Source organism: Streptopelia decaocto (assembly GCF_964273445.1).
Source record: "Streptopelia decaocto genome assembly, chromosome: 1".
Lineage (NCBI taxonomy): Eukaryota > Metazoa > Chordata > Aves > Columbiformes > Columbidae > Streptopelia > Streptopelia decaocto.
Window position 1 is genome coordinate 148,444,122 of NC_138663.1, and position 21,240 is coordinate 148,465,361.

Genomic DNA, 21,240 nt, shown 5'->3' on the forward strand with positions numbered 1-21,240 from the left:
CAGGAGAATACCAGGGTGTTTTATTAAACATTTACTTTTTCATCATCCTTGTAGGACACCCCATTGACAGTCAGTGTACAGAGTGGGGAAGAGACTACTCGTAAACATATATATGCAACAGAAAACCATGTCATTTTTATAAATACATCTCTGAAATAAAGAGTCTTATGAAAGGCTGACTTTACAGGACCCCTTTAACATTCTCTGTGGTATGTGCTACTACATATTTGTGCTGAGGCTTGCAAACTGACTCATAGCTCAAGCTTAATAAAATTAAAAATGGCATATGACAATACAGCAATGCCCTGTTTCTCCCCCAGTATAGATTAAGGAGCTATTATGGGGCCAAAGCAGCAGACAGTTGTGTCCAACACAGTTTCTCCCTGCTCTGTGGGATTCAGCAAGAAGGGGAGCAAGTACCCAAGGAAGGCAAGGGCTGTATAAATTGATTCCACCAAAAAATAGCCTGTGCAGTTGCAGCCTCGGTGAGATAATCTTGCACCAGACCAAAGTAAACTCTGGGAAGAATTCTTCACAGTCAGGTAGTTTCCATCAAACAGGTTTCTCTTTTCTATCACACCAAACTATTAATTTTTTAGGCCTTTTTTTCTCTTGTGCTGTGATTTTTTTTCTAAAGTTTGTTTCTTTCTTTTAATGAGAGTGAAAGCCTCAGATCTCTTTTTTTAGTTCTAAAATAAAGATTTGAGGCATTCTGCCTGTTCTGCTTTTCCACAGGGACATTAATTCATAAGCAACAAAGAATATTATAACTGTTTACAGTAGCCCTCAGTGAGCAGCATGAGACTTGGGGATTTTGAAAGAAGCAAGAGTATTTGATTACAAAATCAAAAGCTAAACTAAAAGTTCCAAACTCAAAAATATTTGGAGTTGCTCAAACAAACACAATGAAAAATTTTCAACTTGCCAACCAAGCTTGTTTTGTTTTGTTTATCTTCTGAGCGTCAGAAACCAAAGCAACCCTGAAGGTCAAAATGTCTAATTTTTTACCTTTAGACTTGTCAAGTTTTACTTTTTAAACACAAAGTGCTGCTTACATAGGGTATTTTGCAAATTAACAGATACTACGTCATAGTGCATGAGGTTCTGCGGGTTTCAACTGGGCTTCTAGAGAACTGCAGTGCTTCCTCTGACATAGCACACCTTCTCCATCTTCCCATCATACTCATCTTAATTTTCCACTAAGATCCAGGGAATACTATTACATAGCAGCCACTGCAGCCATTGGGGTAATTTGGTCATAGATGACCCGTTTGCTTCTAGCTGCAAGTGGCTTTTAAAATGAAATTAGTTCTGGCTGGAGTTTACTTAAAGGTGTTGCATATTTTGTTTTCCCAGAGTGTTTCTCAGCTTCCCTATGGCAAAGCTCTCTACACGTATGAGGGAAAAGAGCCCGGTGACCTCAAGTTTAACAAGGGGGACATCATCATACTGCGGCGGAAGGTGGATGAGAACTGGTACCACGGGGAGCTCAATGGGAACCACGGCTTCTTCCCCGCCAGCTACATCCAGTGTATCAAGCCCCTCCCGCAAGCTCCACCTCAGGGCAAAGCACTTTACGACTTTGAAATAAAGGATAAGGATCAAGACAAGGACTGCCTGACCTTCACCAAGGTAGGGGAAGAGGTTTTTCTCTTTGAAAGTTTGGAAAGCTGTTCCTGTAGGGACTGATGGGGTGTGTGAGGTGCTGGCAGCTGAGCCTGGAGTACAGTGGTGCTGGGACCGGTGGGACATCTGCCTGGCCTCCCCAGTCAGCTCTGCCCAGGAACCCCCTGCACTCCATTTATTTCTTTCAACTGGTTTCTTGTGTGAGAAAATTACAGAATCACAGAATCACAGAATTGACTGGGTTGGAAAAGACCTCAGAGATCATCGAGTCCAACCCTTGGTCCAACTCCAGTCCATTTACCAGATCATGGCACTAAGTGCCATGTCCAATCTCAGTTTAAAAACCTCCAGGGACGGCGAGTCCACCACCTCCCTGGGCAGGCCATTCCAATGCCTGACCACTCTCTCTGTAAAGAATTTCTTTCTAATATCCAGCCTAAATTTCCCCTGGCAGAGTTTAAGCCCATGCCCCCTTGTCCTATTGCTAACTGCCTGGGAGAAGAGACCAATCCCCACCTGGCTATAACTTCCCTTCAGGTAGTTATAGAGAGTGATGAGGTCACCTCTAAGCCTCCTCTTCTCTAGACTAAACAACCCCAGCTCCCTCAGCGTCTCCCCATAGGTCTTATGCTCAAGTCCCTTCACCAGTCTTGTTGCTCTTCTCTGGACTCGCTCCAGCACTTCAATGTCTTTCCTGAACTGAGGGGCCCAGAACTGAACACAATACTCCAGGTGTGGCCTCACCAATGCAGAGTACAGGGGAAGGATCACTTCCCTTGTCCTGCTGACCACGCTATTTTTGATACAGGACAGGATACCATTGGCCTTCTTGGCCACCTGGGCACACTGATGGCTCATGTTGAGCTTCCTGTCAATTAGTACCCCCAGGTCCCTTTCTGTCTGAATTGAAGCACTTGAGCTCAGGCAGCCTAGTGGGGACAGGCTGACAGGGCTGAGTTTCCTTTATTAAGTGGGATGTCCCCTCACATAACATGCTGAAGGACATCGACTTCTCCCAGCTTGTACATCCTCCTCCCTGCAGAGGCAGAGCCTTCTCGGTGGCCCTGTGATGTCCTCTGGACCAGCCGTGCTGCAGGATGCACTGGACATAAAGCTTCCCCTGGGGGCAAGTCCTGTGTTAGCATCATTGGGAAATTGCTCCTCTTTTGTCTAAAGGAGAAGCCAGTGAGATAGATCCTGCCACGAACAGCAAGGTTGGTGTAAAGCCAGTGAAACTCAACAAGTACAACTGGCTACGCACTTTCTGAGAAAATTTTTCTGTCTAAAAAGCACACATTTCATCCGCATTGAAATGTTCTGCAAGGACGACTCAATTTCAGAAAAAAATCTAATGGAAATGTGTCTTTTAACGTTCCTCATTGAATCAGATGTTCCAGCATTTTAAAATGCCATTCAGCTTCAAAATATATGTTGCAGCATACCATATACCAATTAGCAGTTGAAATACACTATCATTATATATCACAGTATTTCCTATTTTAAGAACATAAAGACATTAAAAAGCAGACATTAAAAAAAAAAAATCTTTGTTTTCTTAAAACCAAAATGTTTCATAAATTCCATTTGGAATGAGAGAAAACTGAGATATTGTAATTTCCTTTGGATTTAAAATGTCATGTTTTCTTCTTCTCCCCCACCTCCCCACCTGCTTTCTGTCTCCCCCGCCCTAGCAATTTGTGTTGACCTTAGATGGGCTTCACGGATATCAAGAAACTCACAGTAAAATAAAGCATATCCCCTAATGTTAATTTATGGCACTGAATGCCATGGAGAACCTGTTCATTGTCATTTTCTGTTTTATTTCAGCTGTCTGTGTTTGTTATAGTATTGCATAAAGTAATAACAGTTATGCTGGAAGTGAATATGAAATAGATTACAAAAATATCCTTCACTAGGATTTTACTGACCTCCTCTTTTGAGGCTACTTATTATAGCTGAATGAATTATTTGCAGCATATAATTTTCTTGCCGAATGTGACATCTTTTTCACTCATACAATGTTTCTCAGCAGAACACAATTTCCTAGAATGTATACTTTCTCATATTTATTTAACAAAAGATTTGTAAGCGCTTTTGCTCCATAGCAAGCAAAGTGTTTGATTGCACACAGTGCAAACCCTGCGAGTCTCCAGCCTCCCTGGAGCTGTGAATCTCTGTGAGAAAGTGGGCTGCTTAGTGAGAAGCAGCAGCTATGCACTGCCAGAAAGCTAGCCAGAAGTTACCTTTGAGATCCTATCAGTAAATATATATTTTGCTGGTGTGTTGTTTTCCTCGCTGCTTGCCCAGAGTTACAAAGGTGACTTCTCTGAGAAGCAAGCTTCCTTGCCTGCTTATTCATTGCTTGCTTGATCTGAGAAACTTAATAGGTATGGCAGCCAGTTGTGGTCTTTTTGTTACAGCACATCCTTTCCTAGGCACTTTTGTATCTCATATATTCGCTGCCATATATTAGTATACCTCCCGTACAACAACTGTCTTTGTGTACTGATAATTCTCATTTTCTTGGCTGTCCAATGTCATTCTCACGTGGAGCATTTCTTTCTGCTGTACAGCTTTACTCTCAATCCCTCAATTTTCCTTTTTTTTTCACCCCTCATGTTACTGTCTGCATTCTTTTATCCCTGATGACTGTGTTTTCCTCAAGGGGGTTTGGTTTCTCTTCTACTGCTATTTTCTTCTTAAGCTCCTTCCACTACATGCACTGTCACCTTGTAACTGTTTTTATGTCTTGCCTATTGTTCTCCCTGACAGTGAATAATCTATTTTTCATCTCGGGACTTTACTGTCATGGTTTCATCGGTTTTCTCGGCACTAATTTTAGCTGTCACCTGTGCTGATGAAGGTTCCTGTTTAGCCCAGATTTTAGATCATCTGCTGATGCAGTAAATTCCTCTGCAACAGAGTCATGAGCACTGTGTTACTGTAGATGCGATTTGTCACTCGGAGCAGTATTCATCATTTGAATGTCTCTTTGCATCTGAAGATGCTGGATCCGATCTCAATTTCTTTTATGCTGTTTATTCTTTCTGAGGTAGAGGGGTTGAACTGGCGTACAGTTTATACAAATTAGTATAACCTATTTGTGTCCTGCAACTCATTTAATGCTATCAGACACCCATAATTGGACTGTACTTATATAATAAAGAAGAGTTTTCTTCTGAAGAGAAACTACAAGAAGAGGACTCAAACATAGGGATCGTCTGCACCGTGATATTTTGTTGCTCTTTTACTAGACTTTGTTTTTCCCCCTCCCCTTTGTTACAATGCAGTCAGAATATCTGTCAGTGCAGTAAAAGAAAACAAAGGAAGGATATTTGAGGTTTCCTCTCACTAGTTTTTGTTTGTTGTTTTGGTTTGGTTTGTTTTTTTCAAAATTAAAATGTCCCCTTGTTCTAGAGGTGGATTGCAAGGAAATGAAGTCTGGCTTATGCTAAGATCAATGAGCGGTGCTGCACAGGGCTTCTTCCATTTACCCATTTGCACCTCCTGTACAAACAATGCTCTGCAGATAAAAGGCCAAAGATAAAACAAATATAATAATTTTGTATGTGTAAGTATAAAACTAGAAGGGACAGAGAAACTTCTGTCTTGAGTATCCAGTGCAACAAAGTGAGCTCCAACCTGTCATTCTGTTACACCATGTGGACTGCTCCCTCTAACTCCTCCTCCCAAAGGAGCCCTATGGGAAGGCACAGGGTCCCACCACTGTTCCCTCCTCTGCAGTGACTACAAGATGAAACATTAACTTGACATATTTTTCCTCAGTGTTTGGCAGTGATCAGCCAAATCAGCCGGTTAGCCGTTGTTTTGCTCTCTATAACAATGGTTTCCAGCCTTGAATCAGCACTGCAGCAGTGTAACTTCAGGAGCTTCAGAAGTGCTATTCCTGATGTCCACTAGTGTGGCTGCAATGAGTATGTGGCCTACACAGTTTCATTGTGTGCCCTTGGGATATACTCATTTAACTTGGTGTTCTAGTGTCTCCTTATGTGATATCCCAGTATGAGCCTGGGCTGGTGCTGTCTCTGTTTTAAAAAATAACCCATCCTCCCTTGGGCTACATGCTCTCCAGTATAAGCCATGCACAAGAGGGCTCTGCTCTTAGATATAGCAGTGCAAATCTGGAGTAACTGCATTATTATCTGTTTGTGTAGTTTCTCCAGCCCTAGACTGAGTCCAAATTTGACCCACAATTTTGTTTTTTGGTGTTGGACCACCCTTTGCATGCCTGAGTTCATGTGGCCCTTGAAGGCTGAGTCTCAAACCTGCCAAGGTAGCATCAACTGTTCTCCATGCTTTATTACTCATCACGTTTTTAATAGCATCAGCTATTTCCTTCATTTTCCAACACTTTCATTCCCAGCCCTCAGCAGTCTTTAACAAGTGTTGTGCCAGTCTTGGAGACACCACATCCAGTACTGGTTCCTGGCTGCAGCGCAACATTCCAGCCTCTTAGCATTCCAGCAGCAGTTTCTGTGCACAGAGGGACCATCCCGGTGGCAGCCGGAGGTTGGGATGCTCACAGCAGCTGGCAGATGTCATCGGTGGGTGCATCAAGCACTGCACAACGCCATCCTGCCATGGCAGAGATCTCCCCAGTGCTCTAGATGGGGTTGTTATCTCAGCAGAATTGCAGGTGCATCTGCTTTGTATTGCTGCGTTAATGGCCATTAATAACAACAGTAAAAATCAGGCTGTAATTCATGACTGTTATTGGACACAATTTTGTGCTGTTTTCTCAGCAAAAGGGTTCATTTCTCCATCAATCAGATTGCTTTGTAAGTGATTTATCTTTGACTTTCTTTCTGATAATGGTTATAAACTGGAACTGCATCTCCCACGTGCCTGTTGCAAGGCTGCCCGGTTCTGAAGGACAGAGAGAGACTTTTGCAAGTAGGAAAGAGCAAATAATTAGTGACTTTAGCAATAGACACACGAAGAGCACAAGGTATCTTTGTTGAACTACAGTGGATACCATTGGCTTTTGAAATGAGATTTGAGGCTTGGATTCCTTTATGCTGCCTGGAAATCAATTTAGTACATGTGAAACAGTGAAGTTCAGAAAGTTGAAGTGGTATGCCAAGAGATCTGTGGCTCTTTACTATTCATGATCCTTTTGGGAACCTTTCTAGGAATTTATAAGTAGCACAGCTATCCAACTAATTTAAGGTACTAAAATAGTTCATGCTGAAGCTTTCACCAGTCCAGTGCATAGAATGATGTTGTGGGCTGCAAATTCAAAGAAACTTTCTATTAATAAAGAATTTCAAGAGATGTTTCAGGATTTGCTTTAATTCCTGGAGATTTTCAACACGCTTCTGAAAACTAATTCTGTAATGGAAAGCATTCTCAAGGATTTGCACTTTGCTCTCCCAGAAAGATACACATTTTTAATGTCAGCATATCTCAGACTGTGCAGCTGTCTGATTTTCTCATATACATTCAGCAGCCAGACTTGGCAGACCCAAACTGAGGTCAGTCTATGGAAGTGCTTCCAGATTCCATAGGTCTGTAGAAAGTAAAGTTAGAATGGATCTTCAAATGTCACTTGTTCCCTGCCCCATCCTTGGGCAGGATCGAGTAAGGATAAACCTTTCTTGCCAGGTGCCTGTCCAGCCTGCTCTGCAGTTGGAGATTGCATGGTGCCTCTAAGAAAATCTTGGCAAGTGCTTCTGGGGTTTTACAGCTTAAAAATTTCTCTTCATTTCTTATTGTTCATGTGCATATATATGCAAATATATGTATATATACACACATACACTTATATATACACACCTACACTTATACATGCATACACACATGTATGCACATACATAAGATTGTATACGCATACATAAAAATATGGTGAAAGTGTAGACCCATCCCACTCTGGGTTTTTAAGAAGTCTTTTAAGAAAATAGCTGAACAAATATAGAAAATAGGAACACTTGTAGCAGGTTCATGAAGCAACGCAATCTTTTATTTTCCTCACTTACCCCTTTACCTAGATTCTGATTTTGTGATAATCAGTCTTTCGTAAGAGCATATGGAAACTTTGCAGAGTTGTATTGCTGTCAGCTCTTTACACAGATCAAAAATGGTCTGTGCAGACAGGGCTTTGGAAGGGAATGCTATCTGTTTCTTCAGGAAATTAAATGCACAAATTCTTTTTGCATCCTTCCAGCTGTAATAAATAGCTGAAAGTCTCAGTCTGTGGCTGTTTCTCTGAGCTTTCCCCTAATGGATCATTCAGATGAATAATTCAAATGAAACATTTAAACTATTTCCAAGAGCACATGTTCAAAATGCACATGTTCAAAAACTGCAAAGTACATCATATCACATCCCTGTTCTGGTCATTTTCTATCAACGTAAATCCATGGTCAGAACATCCTGGGTCAGGAATTTGTGGGGTTTTTTCTACATGAGAAGTATCTGCAAAAAAACAGCTTCCCTTGCCTGACCAGTTAACATGCATAGCTTGTTACTTGGAGGGTGATAGACCATATGTAGGTCTTATTTTCCTAGAGTGAGTGGTGGAAATAAAGTGAGAATGGCAGGGAACTCACTGAATCACACAGAATCACAGAATGTTAGGGATTGGAAGGGACCTCGAAAGGAACACCTAGATGAGGTTATACAGGAAGGCGTCCAGGCAGGTCTTGAATGCCTCCAGTCTCAGTTTTCTGGAGGAAGATGTTTTCTTCTTTGTTATACATCTGTGCAGAGGAACGGACAAAGACTGGGTGCCATGAGGGAATGGATGTTGTCAGCAAACTTCCCTTCACAGCTTCTCTCAGCCCGTTCCTTTCCTCAGGCCATAGGAGATCTGGGCATCCAGGCGGTGCCCCGCAGAGAGAGGTGCCTTCTGCAGCCTTTGAAGCTCTGCTGGCTCAAGGCTGGGTTTGGTGTGACAGCCCCAGCAGATGGAAGTGGTGGCAGAAATGCAATGACAAATTGAGCATCTCATACTGGGAAAACTCAGGGCTTGGTTCTACTCACCCGAGCTTTTGTGGTGACTGTTATGTTCTAGGTTTTAACTTTATCAAGAGCAACTTTGAGCAATATGAATATTAGCTGCACTTTTCTTAATCTCCTGTTTTAAAATCACAAAAAAGTTCATCCTCAGCTGAAATCTAAGATCCCTTATATTAAATATAATATTAAAATGCCATTGGTTTTAGAACACAAACTTGTATCTATACTGAAGCTGATCCAGCAGTTGGCTGCAACTTTTTTATTATGTTATCATTGTATTTTTACCTGCTTTGCACTTTTCCCTCCTAAATTTTTTTTTTAAAAAAGGAAAACTGACATTCAGTGCATCAGCAGTGCAGGATGGTTGCTGAGCACCTCCTGCTATACCTTATGCTTCTTGTTGGAAGTGTTTTGAGAACTACCTGTGCTCTACTGGTGGTTCCCTTTGAATTGTCTTCTGGAGCAGCCAAACACCATGATGGCCTCTCAGATGGAGAGGGGCAGCTCTGTGCTAGAAGGTTTTCACCTTTGGGCTAGAGGTGGCCTCCTGGGTCAAACATTCCCCCTGTCCCTGCAATGAAGCCAGGAGTTACTTATTCTCACCTGCTGTGACCAGACCCTTGGAGCTGCTGGCAGCCAGCATCAGCTGCATAGGTCTGCAAAGTTCTTCAGTGCACTCTGGATGGGATGCCTGGGATGGGCTGCTGGGCCAGGGATGCTGTTGCACCAGGGCTCAGGGAGCATTTTTACCTGGCTTATGGGCTCCTCTGTGTACTCTCCCTGAGCTGTCATGTGGATAACTAAAAACTGGCATTGTTCTACTGACAAAAATCTGATTTTGCATTTTGTGTATCTCTGATTTTAGGATGAAATTTTGACGGTCATCAGGAGGGTAGATGACAACTGGGCAGAAGGAATGCTGGGTGACAAGATTGGCATTTTTCCTATCCTCTATGTTGAGGTAAGTTCATAACAGGTGGTGGTGGTGGTTGTTGTTCTTGACATCTTGCGGGCATTTTTTTGTGCCCACAAAGGCAGGATAGCCTTTAAAATTATTAAGTGAGAACAAATAAGACCAGAATAACTGAAAATTGGTTTTTTTTTGGTTGCAGACCCCTAAGGCACTGTAAGGATACATTCAATTCAGTTTAAAGTGGCCAGCAAAATATATGCCCTGAAGTACAGTTGAAGGCTTTCCATGTAGCATTTCTGGTGTAATCTCCACGATATGTAGGGAAAATAGGGGAGGATGATTTCAGGTGGGGCATCTTGCACGCACCTGAGGAGAGGTGGGTGCTGCTGTCAGGTGGGGAGCAGCGGTGCAGGCTCAGCCATGCCCTGAAAGCACAGACCTTCAGAGGGGGGCTCCTGACTGCTTGGGCAGTTCCACCTGTGTGCCCAGGGTCCCTCATCCGCTGTGCACTGCACCCACCCTTGCCCTGAGGACTTCCCTGCAGTCAGTTCCATGGAAGGTTTATTTCAGAGTGAATGCGGAGTCTCCATATCCTCCAAACAGACCAGTTGTGCCACCTCTTCCCACTGCTGCCTGCCTTCTTGCTGGTGTCAGTCCAGCTGGATGCCACTCAGGAGAAGAGCAGCAGCCAGCAGTGGTGGCCCATGGTGGCCCCACTGGAGAAACTCTGTTGTCCAGATGCCAGGTGTTGCCTTCAAGGAGCTTTCCTCCTTCGTGGGTGAACTAGAGGTGCAAAGAACCAACAGGCATCACATGTATAAGTATTTTTTCAAGGTGCTGACTTTCTGCATCTGGTACTTAAAGAGATATCACCCCGACAGTGCTCCCAGGCATAGACTGGTGCCGCTCTCTGGAGTGAAGCGTCTCTTGTGCCCACAGTGTAGCCCACCCTATTGTGTGTGGCTCTGATGCCTGCCTCCCAAATTACTTCTCCAGATTTCTTAGTTAATGATTTGAGACAAAACAGAGCTAATTAGTGCCTGACTACCTAATTATTAACTCCGACAATGACCAATTTGGAATAAACCATCATTAATATATATTGCGTTCCCGCAGTTGACAAGAACAATAATATTAAAACCAGAATGTGTAGGAGCCATTATTGGGAAACCAGCTGCCTCAAATAAGTTAATGACTAGTTTTCTTCTATTCTGAACATGTAAGACATTTTCAGTTTGTTGTGCTTAAATAAGAAAGCTGGGTTTCTTCCAGATTTCATCCTTTGTCCTTTCTCTTTCTTGTTGCGGGGGAGTGAGGTGTTACTGTCCTGAACTTTGCTGCAGAAAGAGTGAACTGGGGAACTCTGCGCAGCCAGCCACTGTTGCAACCCACCACCTTTCCCCAGCTCTAGTTTCACCTGCATGCTCTAAGTGCTTGCACTGCCTGCACACTATACAGCACCCTCATCCCTCTCCAGCCCCTAGGTATCTGTTCTCCTTAATTACTGCTCTCACAGGGTGAGGGGCTCGAAGCCTCAGGGGAACATCCCTTTGGGAACATGTGCAATGATGTCTCACTGAAGTTCTCCAGGCACTAGCACGTCCAGGGTGGCCGTAGAGGAGCAGGAGATAGCACTGCAGAGTCAGAACAGCAATGCTGGAAGTTTCTAAAGAGATGCAAACAGCCAGGTAGCCAGCACCAGGGGAGAAGAACATATGGAGAAATGTGTGTGTGCACATACATAGACACATGCATATATAAAATAAATACAACTATATACACTTATGCATATATTTGCATATATACACACATGCATATCTTTTATCTGTCTAAATTTGAAATCTGGAGGCTTGAAAGGCCTTTTCAAATGAGATACTTGGGTGGCACAGGCATCATATTTGTGCCACTGTTTGTAAAGCCAAAGAGAAATGATCCTCCAGACAGAAACATCAGCCATCTATTTCATCCACGTCCTAGTGGATGGAGGCCTTGTTCTGAATATGAGATGAGCTTATGCAACTATTGGAGTTATACAATCATACTGCTGTTGTCAGCTTCAGATGTTACTTTACATTAAAAATTAAAAGGAATCACTAGGCCAAATCCCAAAGAAGTTTTGAAAATCTAAATGCCAATGTTTATAAAATAAATCCATTAAACAAGTAGCACTTGAATCTAAAAACTCTCCTTCAGTGTGTCCAAGTCCATTAAGTGGTTTTCAGAATCTTGGCAAAATGTGCAGAATAAGCAAAGCTTAACTCTCAAAGTAGCCTTGCACTTGCGTGAGCTGATCAATTGAAGTGTGTGGGATTTTGCATGGCATCCAAAGGCCTGCGCTCCAGATAGAGCAAATTCCAGCCCGGAACCCCTCTCTAACGGCAGATTCTAATGTCCTTAGCTGCTCCCACAGCCCAGACAAGAGCTCTTACCCTCACTAACAGCAGCCAGAGTATTAGAAAACAAGCTGGTCACCTCAAGGATCTTAGAGCTGAGCATGCCAGAGCTACAGCAGGGGGTATAATCCTTGTTGTGGCCCCACTTTTGTGAGACTTCATCCTGGCAATATACTACCACACCTCTCCCACAGATGCTTGTAAGAAAGGCTTTCGTAAGTGCTTTTTTACAAAGCATTTTCACATATATTCCACTGGAGGGTGGGAAAGAGGGGTGTACCACAACTCTGCTGAGGCCACCAGTGAATTCCTCATCAGGAACCCCACTGGCCTCCCAGCACCTGGGCTCATCTGGCCCATGTAAAAGCCTGAGGCATCTTCCTGGGCTCCCCAGGCAGTGCTACAGGCTTGGGGAAGAGTGGCTGGAAAGCTGCCAGTCAGAGAGGGATCTGGGGGTGTTGATCGACAGCCAGTTGAACACGAGCCAGCAGTGTGCCCAGGTGGCCAGAAAAGACCAACAGCATCCTGGCTTGTATCAGGAATAGTGTGGCCAGCAGGACTAAATAAGTGATTGTGCCACTGTATTCAGCACTGGCGAGGCTGCATCTCGAATCCTGTGTTCAGTTTTGGGCTCCTCATCATAAGAAAGACACTGAGGTGCTGGAGCAAGTTCAGAGAAGGGCAATGAAGCTGGTGAGGGGTCTGGAGCACAAGTCTGATGAGGAGCAGCTGAGGGAACTGGGGCTGTTCAGCCTGGAGAAAAGGAGGCTGAGGGGAGACCTTATCGTTCTCTGCAACCACCTGAAAGGAGGTTGTAGCATGGAGGGGCTTGGTCTCTTCTCCCAAGTAACAGGTGACAGGATGAGAGGAAATGGCCTCAAGTTGTGCCAGGGGAGGTTTAGATTGGATATTAGGAAATTTTTTTTCCCAGAAAGGGTTGTCAGGCATTGGAGTCACCATCCCTCGAGGTGTTTAAAAGGCATTTAGACGGGGTTTTTAGACATGGTTTAGTGGCAGTGACACAAAAAGCTCTCGGAAGACATCAAAATATATCTGCTCCCTGCAGTGTTCTAGAATGTCTGTATCTCAGCATTACGTGTGGTTGTCTGTAGAGCCATATAAGTGTGGCGTGGCCTGGATTTTATGCTTTATTCCCTACAAGTGTCCAGTGAGGGTGCTTGTATGCCTGCTGTGTCTGACAGCTCTCTGCAGAGAGGCTTTTTGCTGCCTCTGTAGTGTCATCTCTCTCCCAACCTCAGAGAAGCAACAATCATATAACGAATAAATATTTGCAGCTCACAATGGTGACTTTTACAGAATGAGTCACACACAATATGTTCTGTCAGGGAGCGGTCGCACTTTTTGTTTGTTTTTTTCTTATTTTGTTGCTGCCCTTCGTCTCCAGTAGAAGTCATTTCAGCTGATAATTTATGTTTTAATTTGTCTACAGAAAAACACAACATAATCAAATTGATTCTCAAGGTGCCTTCTCTCCTGAAATAAACATCTTGTTAATAATGCGTATGGTTTGAAGTTGTATTCTTGCTGGGAGGAGTTTTGGACCTACAAGGAATTCAAAGTCCTAACTAAATTTATTTTACTGTCTTCAAGCTCGCTCCTTCATTCTTAATAACCACTGTTATTATCTCTGTTTGGGAGTTGTAAGTGTGCTGTTATCTGTAAAATAGAGAAGAATGAAGAATAAAGTGTGTCCTAATAGATTTAAGCATCTGGGAATGAATTTGGGGGCAATGGTGTGCCAAGTATTTGGAAGGTTGCTGTTAGACCAAAATTTCTGACAACAGACCCCAGTGCAAAGAAGTATTGACTGAGATCAAGAAGCCTTACGACTCAGTGGTAGAGCAAGACAATTACGTTGAGCACTACTGTGACTGTAATATCAGCAAATTACAATTGGTGAAGTGCCAGCCCATTGTTATAATGTTTTATGGCAGCAGGGGCACTGAAAGCTGTGATTAAGTGATATTAGGACTTCTAAAATTCTTTCTACAGAGCAGTGAAGCAAGGTAATGGGGATCTCCTGTTCTTCACAGTCAAAAAAGAAAAAAAAAAAAGAAAAAAGAAAAAGATGGAAAGAAGATCTAGCAGAAAAAGGGAGGAGAATGGGCAGAGCTGATGGTTTCAGTGCTCCGCAACATAGAACCACAAGACTCCCTGGAGACGCCAGGGAAAAAAAAAGAATTCTTGCAACTCAGTGTTTGAAAGGAGTTCATCCAAAACAAAACAAAATTCCAAAGCCAAGTGCACTTATTAAAGAAAACCATGATTTTTCATTCCAGAATTAGCTTTGCAGAGCAAAACACCACATTTAATGATTTTGTGCTGCACCACTGGATCTACCCACCAGTCATCCTAAAACAGCTTAACCCATACAGAGCAATCTGAGCACATTTGCCAGGATCCCAGCTGTGGTCATTGAATGGTGTGTCAGAGACCCATCTTCCCAGCAGAATTTGCCCTTAACTGTGCGACCGTGTATTTTACTGAGTGTAACCTTCGGTTAGCCTGCAGGTGCATGAAAATGGCTGAGAGTTTGGTGTATGTGTATGTGTGTGTCTGTGTGTTCAGTTAATCTGAAGACTTGGAGGTTTCCAATAGGGGATGCCGGGAACTGCTGTGAAGAGAGCAGCCTTTCCCATAGCCCAGCCTATAGACCTGCTTGGCTTTGGGATTCTTGAATGTTTTCCTGGCAGTGTGGCCACCAGTCTGGTATTCAGTCTGGATAGCAGATTTGGGTTGGGTTGGGTTGTTTTTTTTCAGTTGTTTGTTTGTGATTTTTTGGTTTGTTTGGTTTGGTTTTCTTCTGTTTGGGGTTTGTCTGTTTGTTTGATTTTGGGGGGATATCTTATTTTCTTCCTTCCTCTTTCTTTCTTGCTTGCTTGCTTGCTTGCTTATTTGCTTTCTTGCTTTCATGTACTGTGGGTTTTTTGTTTGGTTGGCTTGGTTTTATTGTTTTTGTTGGCTTGGTGTTTTGGTTTTTGATTTTGTTTTTTTCTCTATCTACAGACTACCAGCTTAGCTGTTTCTGAATATCCTGGTGTCCCCAGAGGCAGCCATCACAGATATATTCTTGAAAACTCAGATGTGTGCATCTGTGCATTCATAGCTCTAATAGACATTTTGACCATTTTCAATAACATCAACAAATAATTGTTGCCCTATCCACTTCCTGGCTGTGTTTTCTCACTTCTCAATCTGTTTGGTACCTCCCTTGAGCTGCAGGACAGATGGACTTCTATGGGACTCTCATAATTCAACCTTAATATCTGACCCATCGTTTATATATGTATGGTCTTTGCAGCAGCACACTCTGCACCTTTCAGAGTAGCCTTTATGAAATCCTTCCAAAAAAAAGGAGCGTTAGACAATAATAAGATAGTGACGTTTGTTTGGTGCCCTTTCCAAAAAGCACATACGATCTCTGTTTTTACGGACTGTCAAAATGGTTCGTTTTAGCTGTGCCAGAATCATTTAATGCTAATCAAAAAGGAGGCTTTTGAAAGGTGGGTAGAAGGAAATGAATGCAGATGATTTTAGAAAAGCTGACTTACTAAATCTCAGAGGAGCAAATTTATCCCAGTAGTAAGTAGGTGTAACACTAATGAGTTAAGAATTATACCCATTAACATCAGAATTGATTTTTTTCTGTTCTCTCTCCTTTTGTGTGTCAGATAAAAATGGAATAAGAACCTTGTAAAGCTGACAATAATCTAAGTTCTACAAGGTGCTTAGCTAATTTCTGTTGAAAAGCTTTATTGATATGCATTTTCCAACTTTGTAATTACATTGTTTTAAGACTTTCATTCCTGCACCTTCATAGTTTCTAAAAAGTTGATCCTACTCATTTTTCTCTTGCATAGAATATGGTAGAACATTCCAAGATACTTTTTGGTATCAGATTTCTACATGAAGGGAGTACAAAATGCAGTTCCCATGTTTCACATTCAAACTAAAATATGCAGAATTAGCGTTGTAGGCTGCAAGAGGGACCTCAGTAAGAACACCTACTTCTACTTTCACATCAATCCATGAGTAAAACTTATTGATTTAAAGTGCTGTTACACACATACAAAGTAAAATAATTTAAAGGACTTCAAATAACTGTGATGTGAGTCAGGAAAACTAAGAGTATTAGCAATCAGAAAGGAAAAGAAGATTGAATATACAATGTAGAATAATATAGAATAATATAATATAGAATTATATGTGTAAATTACATACATACACATTCTTTTTCAACTGAGACCCATCTTTTCTGAATAACAGTTCAATTTCTTGTTTTCCCTTTTGCTTATATAAAGAACCTTTTGCTCTGATTCAGTTTCCTATGTAAAATGCAAATTAGCATGACTTCAGGTAAAAATCTTCTTTTAAAAAACTGAGTAATTTAAGTTTTCTGTTAATTTCTAGCATCCTTCATGAGGCTATCACTCATGCAGAGTCAATAAGACTTTCCTCCATCTTCAGGATACGAAATTGAGCTGCATTGTCACCTTTTGACTTTGATGCCAGGTTTCCCCCCACATTAGATTAGCAGAGCTCCTCAACTCAGTAGACCTTTTTTAACCACTCACGCCCCTCGGGCTATGTCTGGACAAGTCATTGCAGGATTGCTTTCTGGTTTCTGCATCGGAAAACAGGTTCCTCCAAAGTTCATCTCAGGTGGGTGCCACAGAGGGGAAGCCTACACAGAGAGATAGGTGGGAGTGCTGTCACATTTGAGTCATCCTCCAGCCCAGACAGTCATGAGACCTGTGGTGAGCCACAGTGAGACCCAGCACATAAATTTAGACATAACTGTAAGTTGTGAAAATTTGCCTTTTGGGAACTGACAGTTTTAGTTACAGGTCTTCTCTTGCTTGCCCTCCTGCCTGCTTTAACAGGAATGAACTCATAATTAAGTTATTTGGGTTTATGTGTTATGACCGATCTTTCTATTAATCAAAACCACATTCAAATTGTTATCACCTCTTACTCTTTCAGGGACTGTTAAATGAGAAATTGGCCAGCTGTCACGTTCAGGAATACTTTCTCCGCCCACCCCCATGATGAGTAACATCTGAATTTCCTAGATTTTATTTTGTAAAATTAACTCTCTGAGGTTATTTATAGAAGGTTTCCAGCTCAGCCAACTTAAGCACACAACCTTGGCAAAGGAGACCATTTCATGAGTCTTTCAAAAACATATTTATTATTTTCATATATGCATGGGACATTTTCGAAGCACTGCCTCCTAGGTGCCAAAAGATTGAAGTACAAGTTAGGTACCTAGGTAAGATGGACTCACTTTTGCTCTTGGCCTGTTAAGAAGGCTTTGATCTCTAGCCACAGTTCACTCAAGGACTTCCAGCACTTCCTCTGCAAAATCCCACTTGTCATCCTTCCCAGTGCAAACTGTCCGGGGTCTCGCCTGCTGCGTTTTTTGCGTGCTGCTCTGCCCTGTGCTATTGGCACCCAGCACTGCCACAAGCCCTTCCCTTTGCCTCCAGCTCTCCTGAACTATGCTTGTGCTTGAGTACGTGTTTTCTGGTCCTGGGTAGAATTCTGTCTCTTTCCTGTTATTTCTGCGCTGTTTTCGTTTCTGCCTCAAATTTGACGTTCTTCTGTTATGGCTCCAGTGTTGTTTTTGTTATAAAACAAGCACTAGGGATGACTCCCAACTTCCCTGGACAGAGAGAACAAAACTTCTTGACAAACTGTTGTGTCCTACTTGACGTTTTCCTTCATTTTAGTGTTTTCTTTCTCTTTACTGTCCTTTCATCCATTTTTCCACTCCTTCTTTTACACTTCTAAATTTTATGTTGGATGGTGAGACATCTGCTGAAGTGCAGTCATATTGGCGAGTCACACCAAGAAGCAGGACCAGCAAGAGAACAACACTTCTGCCTCCAGTAGCATTTTTAAACTGGGAAATACTCTTCCAAATCCTTTGTGAGACCTTATGGGTCTCTGGGTACAGTTCATCTGACCAACAGCAGATAGATCTCTACATCTGAGCTAATTGTCTGGATTCCCCTTTACAATTGACAGAGAAAAACAGGTGTTCACAGGGAGAGAAATAGGCATTGCTGCTTAATGGAGACACCTCAGATGAGCCTTCTTATAGAAGAGCTTGTTTCTCTACATCAGTTAGGAGGGGAAGGCAGGGCTGCCCCTCCAGAGGGAGGGGGAACTGCTCCTCTTCTGTGGTTGCTCAGGCTGTGAGTCTGTGCTCTGCATTTTGTCAAAGGGTGAGCCCCCAGTGCTCCTTGCTCGTAACACCTGCCATTTTGCCAGCAAAGAGTATTTACATTGAAGTCAGTTCCTTGATCCTATAAGCAATAATTATCAATTTCCAAAAGTACCTGTCTGTCATATACCTATCACTGTTTGTTCTGCTTTTACTAGGGAATCTTTAAACTTCTGCGTCTTTCAGAAGCAACGAGGTGCCCTGAATGAATAAGCTTTTGACAGCGCTGAGACACATGGACAGCAAATCTTGGGGAGGTGTAGGTTTAGCCTTCACTATCTATTGCTTCCTTATTTTGCTCCTGGGATAGCTGAGGCCTGCCATGGGTGTTAAGGATATCTCCTCCACACACAGAAAAGGTAGATGTTCATGCAGCCTTGCAGTGTTTCAAGTGGAAACGTACCTCAGGCAAAGCATCACTCCATTTGGCCTTGTATCTATTCAGAAGGACCAACTAAATAGTTAGCACATTACTTAGGGCTACTATTTAGCTCTGCAATTGACAGCAAATGTTTTGAACTTCCCAGCGATGCTCAGCATCCTCATAACACACAACCATTGCAGTGAAACGTTTCAGCAACAGCACAGGTTTCCAGGGACTAGAAATTAGCATTCCCCATTGAACATACCTGCTATCTTGGGGCCCTGGGGAGGCTCTAGAGCACATCATCAGTAATCAGCTCTCTCTAGAGGAGGCACAAGAACAGGGCTTTTGTCTTTTCCAGCCATTGATCACCTCTGACAGCTTCTAAAGATTGCTTCAGCAGTGCTGAATTCCTGGGATCTTTTTCCTTTTGAAAAGAAAGTAGCTTTCAGTCTCACTTACCTAGAGCTAATGCATGAATGTATATTAAGAAGGTATATGTCAACAGTTACATGATTTTTCTAGCAGTTAATTAAAAATAAAATCCTAGAGAATTTCATTACTTCTCACACAGGCATTCTTCCTTTTTTTTTCCTAGTTAGTGTATGTTGCATATCTTAATTATGTTCCTTCCTGGAGAGATTTCCTGGTGCCATAAAACTCTCAGAGTGGAGATTTTCAATCCCAATACAGCACAGAGGGAGGGTGTAAGGATTTTGGGAGATACCTCTGCCAAACTGGTTGTCTTCTCTGCACTTTTGTTGTTGGCCACAGGCTCCAAGCAGAGGGCAAAATCTTTTCATCTGCCAGCCATGGCACTAGTGCTGGGAGTGCCAAAGAAAAGTGAGTCGGGTATTAAAATCTCAGCCTGCGAAAGGACCTGGAGGAGGTGGAAGTGCACGTTACCCTTTGCTGTGCCTGTGGTGGGTGGGATGACCTCCATCAGAGGGACAGGACGCGTAGCTGGTATCAGTGACACTGTAAATGACTTGCAAGGAGTTGGCTGTTATAGCCCCCTCTGGTCTCTGTTTTCAGAAGACAACATGTGACATAAATATTATTCTGCAATGGTGAAGAGTCACAAAATGGGGTTAAGTTTGATCCTTTAAGCTTTCAAAGAGTAGTAGTTTCAAGAATAATAGCTTCCTGAAAGGATGAAACTATGAACTGGTTTTACCTCTTTTCTACTTATTGTGACAGGTTCTGGAATGGTCAAACTGTCTTTATTCTAGGCACAAAGAGACCCTGGAGTGCATGCGTGTGCTGAATGCATGTTTCAAACAACAAAAAATAACATGTGAAGTTGATTTTTAGTCTAAAAATGTCATTAGCTATGCCAAACCAGATGTTTGACTTAAGTGTCCAATTCCCTAGCATTTAGTTAGGTGTTGGAGTTGAACATTGAGAAAACCAAGTTCAAAGACTAGAGGAGGAATCAGTACAAGCAAATTAAAAACAAAAATCAGAAACAGAGGGGGATAGTTAAAATTAATTTGGGGATCTCTATCTTTTCCAGATTTTCTCTAGAATACACAGGATTCTTAAAAACTTACTTCTTTGTGTTTAGTCTACCCTGTAGAAGAAAATAAACACAAGTTCCTCGTTTTGCTTACTTTCTTTTCAAAGTAGATCAACCATTGTTTATTTTTTGTTCTGCTGTGCCATTTTCGGGTGTGATTCTGACAAGAACAAGGGCTGATGCCAAAGGGATTGTCCTGCTTCTGCCCCGTCTGTGGTAACACTTTCCTCCTGCCTTCCCTGTTCCAGGACTACCAGACATGTGGCTGCATGCTGAGATGGGAACTCACCCTGTTGAAGGATACTAATTTGTCATTGCTCTTTCACCTTGCAGTCATATCTGTTCCATCACACCATTTACTGCATAGCCATGTGAACATCCATGCTGATACAGGGCAGAAAGTGGGAAGATGGGACAGGAGAACATGTGGCATCTCACACTCACTGCAGGAAAACATGACCAGGGCAGCCTCCCTCACCTACAGATGCTCTCCATGTGAGGCTGTCATTGAACTGTGCTCTAAGCCATCACATCAAATTGGTGAGGTGAGGAACACTGGGTTTTGTGCAAGCAACCTCCTCTACCTCCTGGTTGTCCCTCAATTTATCCAATTATTTTATTAAGTTATAATGTTATGACAAAGCAGCACTAGGTACTTCATAAATGAGGTTAATAATATTAGCCTTGGTTTAAGTAAGGCTGGAGGGAGTATCCTGCTCTAAATCTGACTTTGAAGTCTTCTGATCTGTTTAGACACAATTGAATAAAATTGACAGGAAATTTCATGAGAGAGGTTTCCATAACAGAATTTTTCCATAACAGAATTTTCTGGAAACCTTGGGACAAAGCAGGAGAGGCGCCAGTGGTGGACTCATGCTGGATATATTGTCCTCTTATTCTGTGGCTAAGGGGACAGCACTGAGCCTTGTGTTATTGTTTCTCAAGAAGAAAACAACACTGCAGAAGAAGAGAGAGTGCTCCTAGTTCAAGCCCTGCGTCTGTTCATGGTGGGGGGAAAGTAAAGCTCAGTGGCATGTTTCTTGATGGCGATCTCCTTGATTCCTTTTCTCTGATCTGCTTTTACATCAGCACCAGCATAAGGAATTTAGAGGCATGTTTTCCTCTTTTGTCCTTTTTCTTTTCTTAACACAGAAGGAAGGACTGTGTGGCTTCCCTCTGAGGGCCGAAATAATGGCC

At 42.5% G+C, this 21,240-nt stretch overlaps 1 protein-coding gene across 1 annotated transcript in view; it reads left to right on the forward strand.

Moving 5' to 3' along the window:
* Positions 1-21,240, forward strand: part of SH3RF3 (SH3 domain containing ring finger 3) — a 254,882-nt gene that overhangs the window by 158,791 nt on the left and 74,851 nt on the right. The window contains exons 2-3 of the mRNA XM_082043534.1: positions 1,357-1,632; positions 9,470-9,565. Of these exons, the coding sequence (XP_081899660.1) occupies positions 1,357-1,632; positions 9,470-9,565 (372 nt within the window). The remainder of the gene's footprint in view (positions 1-1,356; positions 1,633-9,469; positions 9,566-21,240) is intronic.